The 18,657-nt window shown below is 40.9% G+C and overlaps 1 protein-coding gene and 1 long non-coding RNA gene across 4 annotated transcripts; both read right to left on the reverse strand.

Moving 5' to 3' along the window:
- Positions 1-215: 215 nt before the first annotated feature.
- On the reverse strand, positions 216-12,980 carry malt1 (MALT paracaspase 1). 3 transcript variants are annotated; one of them, XM_015973252.3, is made up of 17 exons: positions 12,695-12,980; positions 12,147-12,313; positions 11,760-11,881; positions 9,439-9,586; positions 9,167-9,351; positions 8,987-9,083; positions 8,852-8,899; positions 7,940-7,963; positions 7,812-7,856; positions 4,425-4,628; positions 3,427-3,604; positions 3,272-3,343; positions 3,064-3,191; positions 2,537-2,680; positions 1,377-1,534; positions 1,147-1,272; positions 216-878 (listed from the first exon to the last, which is right to left on the reverse strand). In XM_015973252.3, the coding sequence occupies exons 1-17, from the start codon at positions 12,841-12,843 to the stop codon at positions 405-407; spliced, it is 2,469 nt and encodes an 822-aa protein (XP_015828738.1). In that variant the 5' UTR covers positions 12,844-12,980; the 3' UTR covers positions 216-404. The 3 variants fall into 3 exon arrangements, with proteins under 3 accessions (XP_015828738.1, XP_015828739.1, XP_015828741.1); XM_015973253.3 differs by lacking the exon at positions 7,940-7,963; XM_015973255.3 differs by lacking the exons at positions 7,940-7,963; positions 8,852-8,899.
- On the reverse strand, positions 10,400-10,701 carry LOC129153019 (uncharacterized). Its single transcript, XR_008559252.2, has 2 exons — positions 10,612-10,701; positions 10,400-10,531 (listed from the first exon to the last, which is right to left on the reverse strand). It is a non-coding gene; the product is annotated as an uncharacterized lncRNA (long non-coding RNA).
- Positions 12,981-18,657: the final 5,677 nt, after the last annotated feature.

Raw genomic sequence — 18,657 nt, forward strand, 5'->3', positions numbered from 1 at the left:
TTCATATAAAACAGATTTATGCTTTGTCCCATCCTGCACTTCCTGAGATACAAAGTTGGATGTAATCTGTTAAATGGCCACTAGATGTCGCCAAACTCTTTATACATAATTTCGTGGCATTTTTTTGCAATAAATCTACATTTTTTAAAAATCCATGTCCAGCAGTTTTAAACTTAATGTACCATACTTTATCCCAAGTAAAATGGAAGCTGAGAAAAAATTACAACAGCAGTTTTATTTTACTAAAATTAATCTCTCCAAAAATATATTGATAAAAAAACCTTCAACAAACAGCTTAAGACAAATAATGCTTAATAAATCGAGAGTACAACATGTTTTTCCATCCTGTGACGTGAAGAGCAGCAGCATTTTTACAAATATTTAAGAGGTTTAAAGCTCATGTTTCACTGGGGCTGAAGCTGCAGGCTTTTGATGAACACAGTCTGCAGCTCAGTGATGTCCTCAGTCGCTTCTATTGGGATGCTGAGTTTCAGTTCGGGCTCACACGCTCCATCGTAGCCATATTGGCTAAAGTGGTCATAGCGGGAAAACGCACAGCCCCCCACAGCACCCTGAGGATGCTCATAGATGTCCAAGTGGTGCTGTGGGGAGAGGCGGTTCAAGGCCTGGCCCTGGTGTGACCCGTGGTAAAGGAGATGCTGGTGGTGTTCAGGCCCCGGGCTGTGACATGGGCTTTGGGAAGGGCTGTGGGGCATCGGGCAGGTCTGCAGGCAGCTGTTCCGACGCATGGCCCGGTGGAGGTCCAGTCTAGCGATCAGTGGCTTTCCTATGTTGACACTTCTGGACCAGTATACGGGATGATCGTCATCCATGGCTGCAAAAGTGCCCTGAAGGCACACGGTGAAAACCAGCTCCTCCTGTTACATTATATTAGGAGAGAAAATAGTTTTCAGTAAGAGAAACAACCCAGATGCTTCCAGAGCTAAAAGAGAACCTTGGAGCAAAGGAGGATTGTAACAAACGATTAAAAAATGGGTTTCTGGTGTTGTTGTTGTGGAAAAAAGAACTGTTATGAACTATAAGCATCTTTATCAGACTGCAGAATATCAAACCCTAATGCATACTGTTGTAGTTTTTAATAAGTAAGCCTTAGTGTCACAATTGATCAGTCTATGTTCTTTGTACCCGGAGCTTCTGCAGCGAGCTGAGTCTGGTGTACAGACAGTGCTGTGGCAGACTGCTGGACAGCAGGTAGATCCCCGTCTCCTCTGGAGTCTCTCTGTTCATCTCTTTAGGATCCACATCTAGATCCTGAAAACAAGCAGGGACACTTTTCAACCTCAAAACCTAATCGATCTTTAACGTTTACAAAAACCAAGAAATCACAACTGTCAGATGAAAATGTGCGACATCACCAGTGAGAAGTCCGTGACATGAGCCTGGCAGAAAGACATGTCCTCTGGCTTCTTAATGATGTGAGTGTAAATGACGAGAACGTTGGAGAACTCCGCAGCGAAGCCCAGCTTGATCTGAGCCCCGCAGTCAAAATGAAGACTCATCGTCTCAGGAAGTTCTGGAACAACAAGCAAACACTTTGGGAACCAGGTTTTAGTTGCTAAAAACAAATCATGTTTAAAGAAAATATTTTATTTATTTGTAATGAAAATTATCCATAATTAATACTAAAAACCAAAACCACGTAAAATATCAAATCTGAGAATCTACCAAGAAGCCACGCAAATAAATCGATTTTTAAACTCGTTTCCCCCAAAAAATTAACAAGAAAACTTCAAGTTTTCATTTTCCGGGATTCCAAAGGCTACTTTTTATTGGGAAATAAAAACGCATAAACATCATTATAGTTCAAGTCAAACTGTATTCTTTTAGTGGAGCTAATACAGCCACATATCAAGCCGAGTTTCAATAAAGGAGACGAGTTTTTCCTTCAGAAAAATGACTTTACTGCAAAAAAGCAACATTTAAAGTTTTAAATGTCAACATTTAATTTTAAAGTTACTTTGAAATGGAATTAATACATTTTTAAATCTTCAACTTAATACATGATATAAACCGAATAAAGATGTTTAAAAATAAATAAAATACCTAACACAGGAAGGAGAAAATCTCAATAGTTTTGAGAAAAATTGCTTTCACAAAAATAAAAAAATACGCTTTTGAAGGAATAATTTAGATTTAGGCTGTTGAGTGAATTCAACACTAAAAACTTAGATTTAGTTTTTAATATGAATCACTGACACGTTTATCTCCTCAGACTCCTGAAAAGCTGCAAATACGGTATCTTTAGTTTTGTGCGACTGGTTGGCTGAAACCCAAGAGTAGCTGAGTCATGGTTTACAGATTTGTTTAGGCAACTATTTCTAAGAATATGATGTTAATCTAACAAGCTTCATGCAACAGTTGAGCTGTTGAAGGAAACTCCCATGGCCGTGTGTCTTTCCTGTAAAGATCGATAACTGCCAACATCTGGCTGAGCGAGACGTGTTCAACCTCCGGACGCTGAGAACTGAAGATTAGCATGTTTTATGTCATGCTGTGTGTTTGCTAGTGGGCGTACCGTGAGCTTTGGCCCACAGCCGGCTGTGAGCGAGATCGGCGCTGTCGCCGGGCAGAATAGGATCGGTCAGCGCTCTCCGCTCTGCCAGACTGCTGCGGATCTCCAGAGCCTGTTTACCCTTGGTGGCATCAAACTGGCCCATATCTGGAGACGAGAAAACCGTGAATTGATATTATTAATAAGCACCTGAATAAAAGCCGCAACCTGCTTACTTTTCAAATGGATAAAAAGTTGTAAATAATCTGGGCCACACTCGTCTACAAGCCACAGGTGTCCACTTTTATATGTCCAGGTAACGTGCACAAATACGTAGAGTAAATGGGTTTTTCCAACATGTGCCTGTGACATGGCTGGTTAAAAATAAATAAATAAATAAATAAATACATACAGGTACAATAGCCTGCCACCTCCATCTTCCCACTCAGAAACAAACCATCCTCAGTCTCCCTTTTGCTGTCGCTGTCAGTATCCTTTTATAAGGAGGAATGGGACTGTTGCAGTACAGTAAAGTACTAATAATACTTCACCTTCAGCAACTCTGTCCAGCAGCACAGTGATCTTCTCATCCTCCATCAGCCGCTTCTTTAAAAACTTGACAAACACACCGTTGGTGAAACCCGTGGAGCTCAGCTCAAAGGCCTCAGCATCTTGGCACCTAAACAAAACAGACAAATGCGTCACGTTACGATTCTGAAATCTAAAATCGCAGAAGGAACTGGATTGTCTCAGACTCACGTTGCATATCCAAAGACGATGTTGGCTGTGACTCTCAGGACATTGTTTGGAGCGCTGTCGTCGTGAAAGTTCCTGGACAATAAATCGGTGAATAAAAATGATTAAAATGACGAGTGATCAGTTCAAAGTGCTGAAATACACGTGGAATTACTGACCTCTTTCTGCACATATCTAGCAGAAAAACATTGAGGCCCGTTTCTTTCTCCTGCATCAGTTTGAGGATGCTCTGCACACACAGACAGTTGGCTGAGCGGTACGGGTTCGGCGCATCAACCGGTACCATGAAGCTGTTCCCGTAGTTCTCATATCCGTGACCGGCGTAGTACAGCAGGCCTGCGGGCACATGAACAGGTCATTTCTGTTTTATTCGTCATAAATAGGGTCACATTTAACTTTAAAAATAAATGCATCTAAACTCCATTACCTTTAATTTTTTATTTGTAATAACTACAAATGTCCAAGGTTATCGGTTCTATTTTGGCATTAAAACGTGATTTTGGCAATGATCGCTATCAGACTCTTTTATTTAAAGACAACTTTTACATACCAAGCACATCAAACTCTTGGGCTACTTCTCACTCAAAATGTCAAAATATAGACAACTCTGTTTAAAGTGTAAGTATGATAGGACACGCGTGATGTTAGGTACCTAGAATGATTTAGCGTTTCTGTTAGAATTGGGGGACGCCGCATATGTTGGTGGTGGTTAAAGTTGGTGTCGTGGACTATTTCGACGTATCGACTATCTGTAAAATGGTAAACGGCCTGTTTTTGATATAGCACCTTCTAGAGCCCCCCAAGGGGCTTTATAACAGTCATTTACCCATGCACACACACTTTCACACCCTGGTGGTGATGAGCTACAATGCAGCCACAGCTGCCCTTAGGTGCACTGACTGAGGCAAGGCTGCCACGCACCAGCCCCACCGGTACCTCCGACCACCACCAGCAGGCACGGTGGGTTACGTGTCGTGCCCAAAAACACGACAACAATATTCTCTGCCAGGAACCAGGGTTGATCCTACAACCCTCAGATTTCCAGACAATCCGCTCTACCTCCTGAGCTGCTGCTGTAAAAAGCTGATATCAAACATCCCTGGTAATAGCGGAGCCCAACAAACCACAGGAGAGGTGTGTTGAAGCAAAGTCCCACCGTAGACACCCTTGTGTAGCAGCAGCAGGAACTCGTCCACGGCGTTTCTCATCTCCGACTCGGTCAGGTCCAGCAGTGAAACAACTTTAAAGTTCAGCTGCTGCAGCAGGTTGCTGAGGTCGTACACATCCACCATGGGGGCTTTGAGCTGCGGGTGGTTCTGGTACGAAAGATTACCAATCAAGAGGGCCACTTTGTTGGTCGCTGGAGGGTTGAACATGAGAGAAGGAAACAAAAACCGTTTCAAAAGGTAGGAAATGACGTGAAAAGGTGAGCTGAGAAAAAATATTCTGTTCATCGCAGTGAATACATGACTGTCCACAAATGCCTTGATCAAAATCAGAAAACCTGCAACGTCTTTATATTTGCTCTGAAACTGGACTAAACTTCTTGTTGTCAGGACGCTGTTGTTGGTTTGCAGCCGTGAAACAACCACAGACGGTATAAACCATAGAGAGAGCCTCCAGGTGTGAAAAGTGATGCTAAAAACCATCATCTATGAACAGATCTACAGATACAAAACGGGAAACCAGGAACATTTTCAGTAACGTTCTTTAGGGGAACTTTTGACTTTTTTATGACAACCGACTTCAACAGGAAAAGAACAAACAAACCATAATTGTCAGTGGTTTAAATGAGACCTATCAAAGACGTCACACCTCACAAAAACTACAAAAGCCGGTTCATAACATGCAAAGGTCTGCTCTAAAAGGATCGGTCATTTCCTCAAAACATGCGTGTGTCAGTTAAAGTGTCAGAGGCATCAGCGTGAGAAGTCCTGCAGCCATTGTTGGATAGTCCAGCGGCTTCGTCATGCTTTCATTACGACCCGTTCCAATGCAAAAGAGTCCAGCTGTGCACAATTTTAAACAACATACTCTGTATTTGGTAGTCACTGGTTGTGCAAGTAGACCCACTTAAAAAGATGAGAGGTTAGTGGTTTTCATCAAAGGTCCCTTCAACGTGAGAAAGAATGTTAAAGAAATCCAAGCTCTTCTATATCCTCATTGCATTTATTACTGGCAACTATCTGAACTCGTTATCTGTATAATGGAGCTGTTTACACAGCCTGCTCCAACTTCCACCAAGGCCAAGAACGGGGAGCTGTCTAAGGACACCTGGGGCAAGATTGGCTCATCCCAGGCTTGTGCAGGTGTACAGTCTACAATAAACAAGCAGCAGGGTGAGAAGAGATCAATTATTAGCCCCCTCGACCTGGGGCTCCATGCAAGATCTCACCTACGAAGGTACAAATGATCTTGAGACAGATGAAAAACAGCCCAGAAATATATGGGAGTGTAGCGTCAGTGACCTGAAGAACACACCCACCTTAAAGCATGGGGGTGGAAACATTATGCTTTGAGACTGCTTTCTGCAAAGGGGACAGGATGACTGATCCATTTTAAGGAAATTAATGAATGCGACCATATATTATGAGATCTTGGGCGATAAAAAGTCCTATAGTGAGAACACTGAAGATGACATGTGGCTGGGTCTTCCAGAATGACAACGATCCCAGACACACTAACCCTAACCAATGAATGAGTGACTACGTAAGAAGCATTTGTGTGACGTTTGGACATTGGATTACGCAAACCAAGTCTTTATTTTTTCACTGTAACACGAATTATTCTGACCAGTAACGGTTAGACTGAATTTACACCTTTGACTTAATGAAATTAGCTTTGTTTTGTTGCTGAGTTGCTTGAGTTTTGCAGGTAGAGTAATGGAACTCATTTTGCTGTAAAGAAGAGTCTGGGCTTTAATTTAAGTGGCTGCTTCTGTGGATAGGATCATAGTGCATTGTTGCTGAACTGGTCCAACACACCCACTGCCAACTGACTGGCTGGCTCAAATTCACGATTTAGGAAGAGCCTCTGATTGGCGGATAGAATCAACCATGGGGGTGGGGGGGGGGGGTGGGGGGGGCTTCCTGCATGCGCTAATCATTATGAATCTGGATGTTGAGAAGTAAATGTTGCCACTGACTGATGCTGCGGCAGCTCTGTCTGTTTTTCTCACTGCTGTAAGGAGCACACACACACACACACACACACACACACACACACACACACACACACACACACACACACACACACACACACACACACACACACACACACACACACACACACACACACACACTTCCCCGTTCCTGAGAAGTGTGTGTGTGAACAAACCCTACCGGTTCGGGACCCGGACCAACACCACCCAGTTGGATCGGTGCAGGCCCAGATGTGAAACTAGAGACAATGTTGAGGTAGAAAACTGGATTCTATCATAAGATTGGTAAATTGGCATCCCCTAGTGGTGATATGTGGTTAGTGCATCTAACAGACCGTAAATGCACCCCACCCAAACAAACTGGACCAACCGCTACTGGACTCTGTGGAGGGAGTTGGGATTCCACGTTGCTCAGAGAGGCTCTAGAGAGGATTTACCAGGAAGAATGAGCCAAAATACCGGCGGCTACAGTGTGTGCGACACTGGCGAAGACCTACAGGAAACGTTTGACCTGTTATTGCCAACCAAGATCACGTTACAAAGGTGAACTTTTGTTATTAACCAAGTACTACTTTTCTGCATCATCATAAAATACATTATTTAAACATCAATGTGACTTCTCACAGTTGACGTGTGCCTGTGATAAAAATTACAGACCTCATCTTTTTAAGTGGGACAACTTGCACAACCAGTGGCTCCCAAGTTTGGCCCAACTGTATCGGAACCGAACGGGAACATAGGACTGTAAATCCTTCTTACACATATAGATGCTTGTCTTCGAGAGAAACCGTTCTAGTTGGGGAGACATTTTCAGGAAGAAAAAGCATCACTTTGCTTGACAAGTTCTGACGATTCAAGAGTTTTGAACGTAATGACTCGAGCAATGAATACGTTTAATAAGGAATGACTTCAGCGTCACAGGTATGGTACATTCTGACACGACAACACAAAGTAAGAATATTCTAAAACAGCAAAGAAATTGTATGAAAGCAAATGATGCATCAGGTCCAAAAGCACCGAAGGGATTACAAACTGCTGCTAGGATGTGCACAGATGGCTGAACGTTTGGAGGTTTGAACTAACACTTATGAGAATTTTTATTTTCATCAGAGAAATTTACCAACAGCTGAGAAAAACTGATCCAAACCGAAAAAAGAGAGCAAAATACAAACGCGTTGATTAATTTATTATATTTACTTACTTTCTCCTTCTTCGTCACTCTTCCTTCAAACTCTCTAGTTTATTTGCATAATCTATAATAATGTTATTCTGACTGACATCACCATCAGCATATAAAATAGCAGACACAATAATATAGCTGAGAGAAAAGTCGACTGTAGTTCAGCCAAGAAAAACCAGATTAAATGTGTTTTAGTCTCTCACCACAAAGTTGTTCTGGCGCACTGTTTAGGAAAAGTCCACTGGGAGCTGAAATTTGTAACAGAAAACACACAAAATTATCCTGATGCTTAAATATGTTCACATGATTCCAGAGCTTTAAAATGTTTTACCTCCTCCAAAAGCATAAATGTCATCTAGAAATCAGAAATGCAAATATATTACCTTCTCATAAATACAGCGACTTTCACACCACTGAATAATAAAACTGGGGGAACAAATGATCAACCCCAAAAGTCTTGTGAGGAATTTGTTTCATGCAGTAACCGACAGACATGGTTAGTGTATCCTACGTTAAATGGGTTTTCAACAAATCCCAGGAAAAGATCCGAACAGTTAAAAACAACATCCTTGAATATGTAGGGTTGTGTCTTTATGAACTCCTGGTGCAAATCTAGACTCTTCAGGAAACACGGGTGATGGTGTGACCAGTGCAAGCTTCCTGCAGCGTTCTGAACCTCATTACTGGTGTTTGCTTTAAATAATCTGTGCAATCGAAGCTAAATGAACACAGCAGAGATCCACTACCATTCTGTGCACACGACTGCAGAAAATGTTGTCTACTTGGATTTATTTTAATTGAGTTAAAATGACTTGTTTTAATGAACGAATGAATGCGGCATGAGCTTCCAGGCAAGATGCAAGATGTGGGTTGCACCTAACAACATATGCAAAACTACCGCAAAGATTTTCAAAAGCAACATATTTTATTAGTAGTAAATGTTTTCTAATTCCAATAGAAGTCAACAATACAGACAACTGACAGATTAAATCTGAGACCAGTTCTGTGTTTGTTCCAGACTTTCACAGGATTTGTTGATGAGGGACCCAGACCGCCCTCCTGTGCTGATTGGAAGTGACACTCAAATAAAAAACATGCAAAGGAAAGCAAAAGTTAAAACCTTGTCAGGTTTTTGATTAATAACCACGAGGTGGTGATAGAAATTATAATTCACATGCATTAGAGTCCTGGGTCGGGATGAATGACTAGCTACGAGTCGGCCAGCTGGAGGTTTCAACTCTACCTTCAGAGCATTCCATTGCTCCTGTAATCTGGACAGAGATCCTTGGTGCTTTCAGCCAGGAACAGAAGCAAACATCCACTCATGGTGAGAAATAAAAGCTGCTTGTGAACAACTTGTACAACATCTGCAACATACCTACTGCAACATCAACCTCATTGGTCCACATTCTTTCAGAGCTGCTGCTGATCTCACAGCGGTACCTGCCGTGATGATCCTGCATCGCATCAGCAACCTGAAGCACGTTTATAAATCAGTCATCTAAACAACGATGCCGAGTCGACTTCAGTGTCGAGTGGGATTTTTTTCTAACGGTACCGTGAGTTTTCTCTTCGTGGCGTTTGGAATCAGGACGCCGTTTCGGTACCACTGGTAGCGAGGGATCGGCCGCCCCACGGCTCCACATTCCAGCAGCAGGGCTTCCCCGGCGTGCAGGTGCTGCGACTGAGGCTGGATCACCAGCTTCATCCGTCCGTCTACGGAGTGATAACTCTGCCCTGATGCTGTCAGAAGAAAGGACCTCGTCTGTTAAGTTTAACTGATCATCATCAGTTCTCACGGCAGAGCGGCTGGGCTGTTTAAAACGTTACCACAAGGCGTGCTCCCGTTCAGGACGTCCACTTGAGCCCACTGGCTGAATTCACAAACATCTCCACTGTTGATCCTGCAAATGTAAAAGCCAGCGTCCTCCAGCCGGACGGGACTTATCAACAGTTCTGGAGTAGCGCCATGTGGGACCTGGGAATAAGAAATGGTTTCATGTTGGGAAGTAGTTTAGCATCAACCCAGCCGCCACACACACACACACACGCACAAGCACGCACGCACGCACACGCACACCCACACACACACACACACACGCACACGCACGCACGCACACACACGCACACCCACACGCACACACACGCACACACACGCACACACACACGCACGCACGCACGCACGCACACCCACACGCACACACACGCACACACACACGCACGCACGCACACACACACACACTGTTTTACTCTCTTTTATTTTCACTTCCCGTTTGGAAGTTTCTTAAAGTGGGATTTTACGCTCGTCATCAATCCTGAGAACATCTTGTAGTAACGAGCCACAAGGACACCATCTGGTCCCGTTTCTTTAGTTGAAGCTATACAAATATGATGTAACACACTTTCACATTCAAAAATGAATGTTAGTACCTAACATGTAGTTTACACAGATATTCAGAACGTGTCCGAAGTCTTTATAAACGTGTTCCTCAGGTTGTGTCTGGATTTGCTGAAACTTTTAGAAACATGACGTTGTTCTGCAGTAGGCAACGTTTTTACACCTCCACTCTCCTCACCTTTAAGGCACAACACGTAGAAAGAAGAAGAAACTACTTTTCATGTAAACACCTCTCAAGATTAAAGTCACGAGGTGCATGAATGTAGCCAAAAGTCTAAAGAGAAATATTCAAATAGGCTCTAAAACCCTGAAGAACGGCTGATAACCACTTTTGAAATACTACAAGAAAGTCTAACCTATGGAAAAGATTGATTTTTGTAAACAGAGCAAATGTAAAGTTCACTTATTTATTATTATGAGCAGCATGAAGAAAACGATGTTGGTGAGGGTGAGAAGCCGTCTGCTTCCAGGCCCTTTTTCTGGAATGCCGTTGCCCTGCTCCGGTGTGCCTGACTTCCTGGTTCTCTTCACACGACACACTTTAATCAAATTATTGAGCAGAAAATCTTTTTTAAAGTTTATATCAAACTGAGTCATTTTCTCACCACAGCAACTGCAGACAAAAACAATCTGACAAGGAGAAAAGCCACCAGATTATCGTGCAGCTTAATCCTAATCTAAACTAATTACTGGCATGGTCTCGGTAAAGGAAGAGGGGAAAGTGAAAGGAAAAGCTCCTGCCTCAGACAAGCACGCATGGATTTGTCCTAAAGCTGCAGAAGACGGGCATCCCAAGTCCAGACAGGTTTACTGTTTGTGTTTCTCTTAAAAGCTGATGAGACGGCACAGTTATGGGAATGTGTGTTTGGTGGTAAAAGCTGCAGATAAAATGTTTAAGAAAATGTAAAAAGATAATAATGTTTGAAAGAAAAAGACCAGAAACGCAGCATAAAGAGGATACAGGGTGTCAAAACTCTTAAAGAAAAGGGCTAAAATGATCAAGTTAAAAGTCTCTGAGGGCCATAAATATGTGATTTTGTTTATAATTAAAAATGTTAAAAATGTCGACCTTCGTCAGCAGCCTGCTGGAGTCAAAATTCCAGAGAACAAAATCAATCAGAGGGCCGCAGACGGCCCCCGGGCCACACTTTGGACATGGCTGATCTAAACAAATACAGTTTTTATGGTGCAAGCATCAACTGTAGATCAGATATTAGTTATTAATCTGATGCATCTAGCAACATATGACAAACTTATGAAAAAGCTAGTCAGACGTAGCTATTATTATTATTTTTTTTTTTTATCCATTTGTTTTCATGCAGCAACGGACAAATATTCATTTAGAAGAGGCTCCAAACAATCTGCAGCATGTTTCTGTTTCCCTACCAGCTGTCTTTGTTTAAGAAGCTCTCAGATGAAAAGTTTTCCTCCTAAATAACCAAAAAATGTACATTTTGTAGAATCACCCAACCATCTTAAAGCTCTGCACATGAGAATGACATCTTGTCACCATCATTCCAGAAAATGCAGCACAGGTTTCCCAGGATATCCTAGCATGCAAACAGTGTATTTCTGTATTACTCCTATTGAAAACCCTAAATTAGACTTGTCCTGCAACACCATATAAAAAACAGTTTTGCTCTAGAAATGCACGGCGTGTGTTTCAGGGCAGCCGATCATCAGCTGACGCTCATGACATTCTCCCAGTTTGAGTCTGAAGATTGTTGTTTGTGTTCTTTCCAAAAACACTCACCTCTTCTCTTGATTTAAACCACCGGTACTGAAGTGGAGATCTTCCCACGGCGTAGCAGCTCAGGCGCAGATTATGGCCACATATGAGAGCAACAGACTGAGGCTGAACGAGGATCTGCAGTACTGTAAAAGGTTGAAACAAACGTTTGATTATAGAGCATCCTGCTTGTTTTTCTCACAATACTTTCATGTGTTGCTGCATTTTCCATCCCAGAAAGATCACCTCGTTTAAGAATATATGCAGTTAGAAAAACCTAAACTGAACATCGCTCTACAGAGCGGCACCTTTTATAAACATGTGTGGCGTGTTGGTGGGACAAACCATGAGCCATGTAGAAGTCAAATAACCTAAAAGCTTGATATTAGGCTGGTGTGGGGTTTCCTGTACCTGGTGGCTTCAGGCACTGCAGAGCCTCTGAGTTGCTCAGAGTTTGGAGGTAGTCCATCAGGTGACCCGTGGTGCATCCTCGCTCTCCCATCAGCCTCAGCAGCATCAGGCTTGGGCTTCCTTCCACCTCCAGAACCCTGAGAGAACACATCTCCATGTCGTCCGAGCTGGAGGATGATGCAGGAAAAGATGCACAATCTTAATGATGTGTCACACTGACTGTTAAACGGATTAGTTCTAATAAAACTAATTTCAAAAACACAAAACGATTAGTTTAGGTGGAATTTGGAATAAAAACACTTTTTAATTAAAAAAAACGTGTATTTTCTAATAGAATACCCAATTTTAGTTCAAATGCACACTCATGTATGGCAAAAAACTGCTGCAAAACACTAAAGTACACACCCTAAACATTTATTTAAGAAACAGCTGATAATTAGGCTCATCGCCTCTATCCAGTAAACATTAATACCTTTTAACTGAATTAATTTATAATAACCTAATAACTTCAGTCTCTTGAAGAGATCCTAACAACTGAATCAACCTACCTTACTTTAAATCTTTTGTCACTGCCAACAATCTCTCCTAACTTTCGCCATCCGTTATTGTTTGATTTATCCAAAACCTCACAAAGTTTCTTCACCACCGACTCTTTCAGTGAGCTGATCTTCGTGGACCTGTCCAGGGAGTCCGCCATGGCAGCCAGCTACAGAGCTGTACACACCGGAGCTACACTTCACTGCAGTCAAGCCTCGATCAATAAACGAAGAAAAACATGAATAAAGTTACACATCAGGTTTGAACTTCCTGGAAGACGTACGAGTGAGCAAAGCACGCCCGTGTTGGATTTCCCCTTGCCAGCTGAAGGTTGTTTCGGACAAGATAGTTGTAGCATTATGTCGACAGGTTGATGTGAATTTTAGCCAACTGCACCTTATTTTAAACGTTTTTACAGCGTTTTTCAGTACAAAGGGCATTTTCCCAAATTTCTACATGTGTTCTCATGTGTACTAGCCACAATATTTGTTAGTTTGAGAAAAGCAGGGCGACGCATCTTTGTTAGCTGCTAATGCTAGCTAGCAAAATATGATAAATAGCAAAAAGTAAAGGTTTTAAATTTGAACGAAAATCCAATTTTTACAAATTTCATACTTTTACGTTATTGTGTCAGACATAATGTTAGAAAAGTTCTTACAAAACATAGTATAAATACTTAAGAATTGTAAAAATGCTTTTAATTTGTCTAGAAGAGGACTATCTTGTACTAGAGCTATCTTGTTTCTTGTGAACTCTTTGGCTGCATGAAGCTCACACGGTGCATTCTCTACCTGCTGTTTAACACAACACCTCTCCCACTCGATCAGAGATGTTCAGGATGTGAAGAAATAAACACTTTAATGGAAGAGACGGCATCCACCCCTCTTTGGATGGAGCAGCTCTTCTGTCTAGGAACATGGCCAATTTTATTAGTCCAGGATCCAGACCAGGACGTAGTTTAACACACCCCTCTGCAGCTTCTGTTACTGTTACCCATAGATATGTATATAAACACATCTATGCTGTTACCCACCCACAATCAAACAGATGAAAAATCAGGCTTAATAGAGCAAATCGTGGGAATCTAAAAAATTAGAACAAATTCGACTGAGCAGAAAACTAGAAAATTTAAATGTGGTTTATTGAACAGTAGATCTGTTTTTTCAAAGACTTTGTTAGTGAATGACTTGAGTTGTGATAATCAGATCACTTTGCTCTCTCTCTCAGAATCCTGGCTGCAGCAAGACGACTTTTAGTATAAATGAGTCTAATTATTTAAATCGTCTCATTGCTCAAAGTACAGGGCGAGGAGAAGTAGCAACCATTTTTCATTCGGACCTATTAATCAACCTTTTACCAATTAATAGTTACAGTTCTTTTAAACATCATATTCTTAGTTTTCCTAATCCAGATTACAAAACTCTAAAACTACTTTTGTTTGTAGTTTTATATTGTCCGCCAGGCCCTAACTCTGTTTTTGGATCAGATGTCAGATTTTTTTTTTATATCTGATTTGGTGCTAAATACTGATAAGGTCATTGTAGTGGGGGATTTTAACATTCATGTGGACATTGAAAATGATAGCCTCAATGTAGCCTTTAGTAATATCTTAGACTCAACTGGTTTTACTCACACATAGCTCCACCCACTCCTGCCAACATGCATTAGACCGTGTGCTGACTTATGGTGTGTGAGAAAATAACAGTAATTCCACACAATTCAATCCTGTTGGACCACTTTTTGATAACCTTTGAGTTTATTATAACTTAGTTCTCTAGACATGAAAGTAAATTTCACTATAGTCTATCTCTATCTGACATCGCTGGAAATTTCAATAAACAGTCCAAACTGAAACGTAACATGCTCAACTTGAAGTATCTGAACCATAATAGAGGGATTTACATTTCAATGGTGGTGGAAACAAAACCCATTGCACACTGCTGCCAACTAGCGGTCGGCATTTGAATTACACCAAAAGAAAAGAAAATACACTAATGTTTGCATGTAAATTCTTCCAAAAACTAGTGTTTATTTTGCAGATGTTAATAGATGTTAGTAAACATAAAAATAGTGTGTGTGTGTGTGTGTGTGTGTGTGTGTGTGTGTGTGTGTGTGTGTGTGTGTGTGTGTGTGTGTGTGTGTGCGCTCTGTCTTCTCCATCCCCAGTGAGTCGTGGTGGATGGCTGCTTATACTGAGCCAGGATTCTCTGGAGGTTTCTTCCTGTTAAAAGGGAGTTTTCCTCTCCACTGTCGCTGCATGCTTGCTTAGTATGAGGATTGCTGTAAAGTCACTGACACTAGTCAGTGACTTGATGCAATTTGCTGGGTTCCTTATATAGGAAACATTATTTCTGATTGGCTTAATGAACTGACCTGAATTGGAATGTTTATTATGTGAAGTGCCTTGAGACGACTCTTGTCGTGATTTGGTGCTTTATAAATAAACTTGAATTGAATTGAATAGATGGTATAGAACAGGCATGTTCAAAGTGTGGTCCTGGGGCCATTTAAGGCCCATTTGAAATTATAAAAGGATTAGCTTTATCTCTCCAGCAGGATGTTGATGTAGATCTACACTTTCTGACATACCTTTATGTTCAGATTTGGAATAATATACCTGTTTTGGGCTTATCTTAATTTAAAATTTTCAAATTAACTTGTATTTTTGTAGCCCACTAGGACTATTGACTTGACAGTATTGGCCCTTGTCTTGAAAGGTTTGGACAACCCTGGTGTAGAAGCTCGTTTTGGTTTGTTTATCTCCACTTTTCTGATTTATATTGTTACTTTTATGACTCAGAAACTTCTGCAAGACTGTGACATCCATCCCTGAACAATAAAAGCAATTAGATGAAAGCATTCAGCACAGAAGTATCACAGATGCTGAGACTGCCTGAAGCTGAATGTGAGATTAACTCCATGGCTAGAGTCGTTGTCATTTTTTCCCTGCCTTATTGAAAACTAATTACTGACAGACAATAAGAAAATACAGCCGTGATGTTAACCCACTTGCTCTCTTGAATAATAACTGTCTCAGTGATTTCTGGGTCTGCTGAAAGCACCTCCAAATCTCAAAATGAGCCTTATGATTTAGTTTTGTTGTGTGCTAAATCAATAAAACAATGTACAGTTTAGTATAAACTTGTATAACTTGTTCTCAAAGCACAAGAAAGCAGCGGATGTCCCTTTCCAACTGAAGGAAGCTGCCAGCAATGATTCCCAGTGAGTACTCTTGAGGGTGATAAAGTAAAGGTGGTTCACACAGGGGCGGGGCTAGGGGGTGGCTGCTTGGGCTCAAACCCACGATGTTTTCTGAAAAACCCCAGAATCTGAATTTTACTTTTAAGTCCACCAGAGAGGGCTGGGCATCTTTTAATTCATTTACAACAACATTTCGATGGATATTTCCAGAGATTAATGGTAAAATCTACTGTATTTTCCAGATTATAAGCCGCTACTTTTTCCCACGCTTTGAACCATGCGGCTTATAATGAGGTGCAGCTTTAGTCAACCAGAAAGGATGGATGCTGGAAAGTCTAATGAAGGAATGGTTAAAGGAGCGCTACGGAAAGCACCCAGGAGGATTTTTTTCACAGTAAAACGGCGCTGCTTGTTTTCCCAGCTTCACCCCGGGATGATGACAGCAACATGGAGAGCGACACGGACATCGCCACAGAAAAGGTATGTGACGAAGCTCTTCTGAGGCTGTTCAACTCCGACACTGAAGAAGAAGAGGACTTCAGTGGTTTCAGTGCGCAGGAGGACGATGAATAAACTAATCAATAACTTTTCTGTTTTGTTTGATACTGATCAGTTCAGTTATGTTCAGTTAAACTACGTTTTCAATTCAGTAGATATCTGCGGCTTTTAGCCCGGTGTGGCATATATTGGGGTGCGCTCTATAGTCCAGAAATTACGGTACACATTGTCACTTTAAAATTATAAAAGTTCATAATATATTTATTATATCATTATATCGGTTCACAAGAGTAATCTAGTGCTTTTTGTCTTCTTTAAGGTGGTCAAAATGTGAAAATTCAAATGTATCACCAAAATGTTAATATATATTTCACTCATCTGGGCTAAACCCCAGATCTTTTAAATCCTAAATCCACCCCTGGGCTCACACAAATGGGTGTCTTTATTGATAACTTGCTCCACCTAAAACCACACGTAGACAATCCTGTGAAGAAGTTGAGGTTAAACATAGTTTTTATTTTAAAAACAAGTTGTGCTTTTCTTTTAATACAAAGAAGCAGCGTGTTGCTGCCACATTTTTGCCTGTGTTGGACTCCAGGGACATTTTATTCATGAATACTTCTGGTTGACACTCTGTTTCATGCTTGATCACTTGTTGCTTTCTGTTCCATTTGCACAAACTGAACTTAAAAAAGAGCTTTTGTCTAAGAAGCACCATCGGCTCAGAACACAGGAACGCAGAATGACATGAAAGAGAAAATTTCACTGTGTGCTTTTAATTGCAACCGTTTCATCTAAACTGCTGCAAATCTATTCAAATTTTAATTAAATCTTTTTATTTCCTCCCTGAGTTTAACGGTGTAATCTTTCCGTGTTTTGATACCTGCTGTTGCCATTCTTGGCCAGGTCTCTCTTTGAAAAGAGGGTTTTAATCACATCTGGATAAAAGGTTAAAAATGGCTCCAAATTCTTTTACTGCCACTCAGATTTTCCTGTTAGATGTTTTCTGTGATTTATGAGTCAGAAAAATCTAATCCTTAAAATGGCATTAAATGCAGACAGAGAAAAATGAAATTCACAAAGAGATATTTTTCAGCTATGTGTCCCTAAAAGCCCAGAAAGCTGGAAGGGTGGAGGATGAAAGATTATGAAGACATGGATGCTGTGGCCTCTTTGTCTACTCCAATTAGTTAAAAGTGGGGTTCTGGATAAGCAGTTGTACAAATTATCAAAGGCTTGATGAACTAATTGCACACAAAGGACACGAGAGGCCTAAATAGTTAGATCTTGTTTTATTTTAAAACACTGACTTCATTAGACGGTTCAAGTACTTTGTCATTTCATCAATATTTTAAAAATAAAAGGAAATCACAGTAGTTTGGACAGATGTTTGTCAAAAACTGCGTACTCCTAAAGTAATGAACAAAGGACTGAGTACACATCCCTGAGGAGCCCCTCATGTTTCTTTTTATGTTGTGATCAGTGTTGTTGCTGAACGCGTTCATTGAACGATCGTTCGTTTTTTCGTGAACTGAACTCGTTCGTATTTTGCCTGATGTACGTAAAATTGAGTGCGTTTGTCCTGGTGTGCATGAACGGGTTTATGAACGCTTTCTTTTGCCGTTCTAGCTCCAGATCTCCACGGAGCTTTTCCGGAGCTAAAGCCTAGCTAAAACATTGTGTTAACCATAGGGTTTATAAAAAGTAGAACCCGCAAATGCGGCCAAACGTAGGCAGTAGCAGCTGGTGCGGCGTCTACTCTTCTACGTCTATGCTATGTGGAGGAGTCAAAGTTCATTCAGAAAAATTGAAACAGGACTTAACTGAAAGATTATACATTTTTAATGTTTTGCACTTTTAATATTGCACTTTGAGTTTGCTACCTCAGCCTGCTTCCTAAGATTGTTTAATCATTTCCCATTTAAAATAATGTTTTCCTGGTGTTATTGAGAATATACTGTCTGGTAAAAACTGCAGCTGGGTATGAGTGGACTATTGGAAAATTATGTCATAAGTTTTATATATATATATATATATATATATATATATATATGAGAAAAAAGAACTATGAAGTTTGTTTTTGGAACAGTGAACTTAGTTAAATTTTTTTAATTATGAACTAAGAAACAAACTAGTTAGTTTTAAAATGTATGAACTGAAATTTCAACGCTGGTTGTGATGTATTACTACATGGGTGTTGTCATAAATCCAGGTACAGGAGATTTATGTCCTGGCAAAGATAACTACTACGAGCAGACCTAATATGAATAACGGC

This window comes from Nothobranchius furzeri, chromosome 17, assembly GCF_043380555.1.
Source record: "Nothobranchius furzeri strain GRZ-AD chromosome 17, NfurGRZ-RIMD1, whole genome shotgun sequence".
Lineage (NCBI taxonomy): Eukaryota > Metazoa > Chordata > Actinopteri > Cyprinodontiformes > Nothobranchiidae > Nothobranchius > Nothobranchius furzeri.

Bases quoted from the DNA above. Each gene is read 5' to 3' on its own strand.
- malt1 (XM_015973252.3), bottom strand. From the start codon at position 12,843: ATGGCGGACTCCCTGGACAGGTCCACGAAGATCAGCTCACTGAAAGAG. The intron at 12,314-12,694 runs GTAGGTTGATTC...ATCATCCTCCAG, and splicing joins GACAAAAGATTTAAAGTAAG to CTCGGACGACATGGAGATGT. The intron at 3,192-3,271 runs GTGAGTCTGAGA...TGTTTTGTTTAG, and splicing joins ATCGTCTTTGGATATGCAAC to GTGCCAAGATGCTGAGGCCT.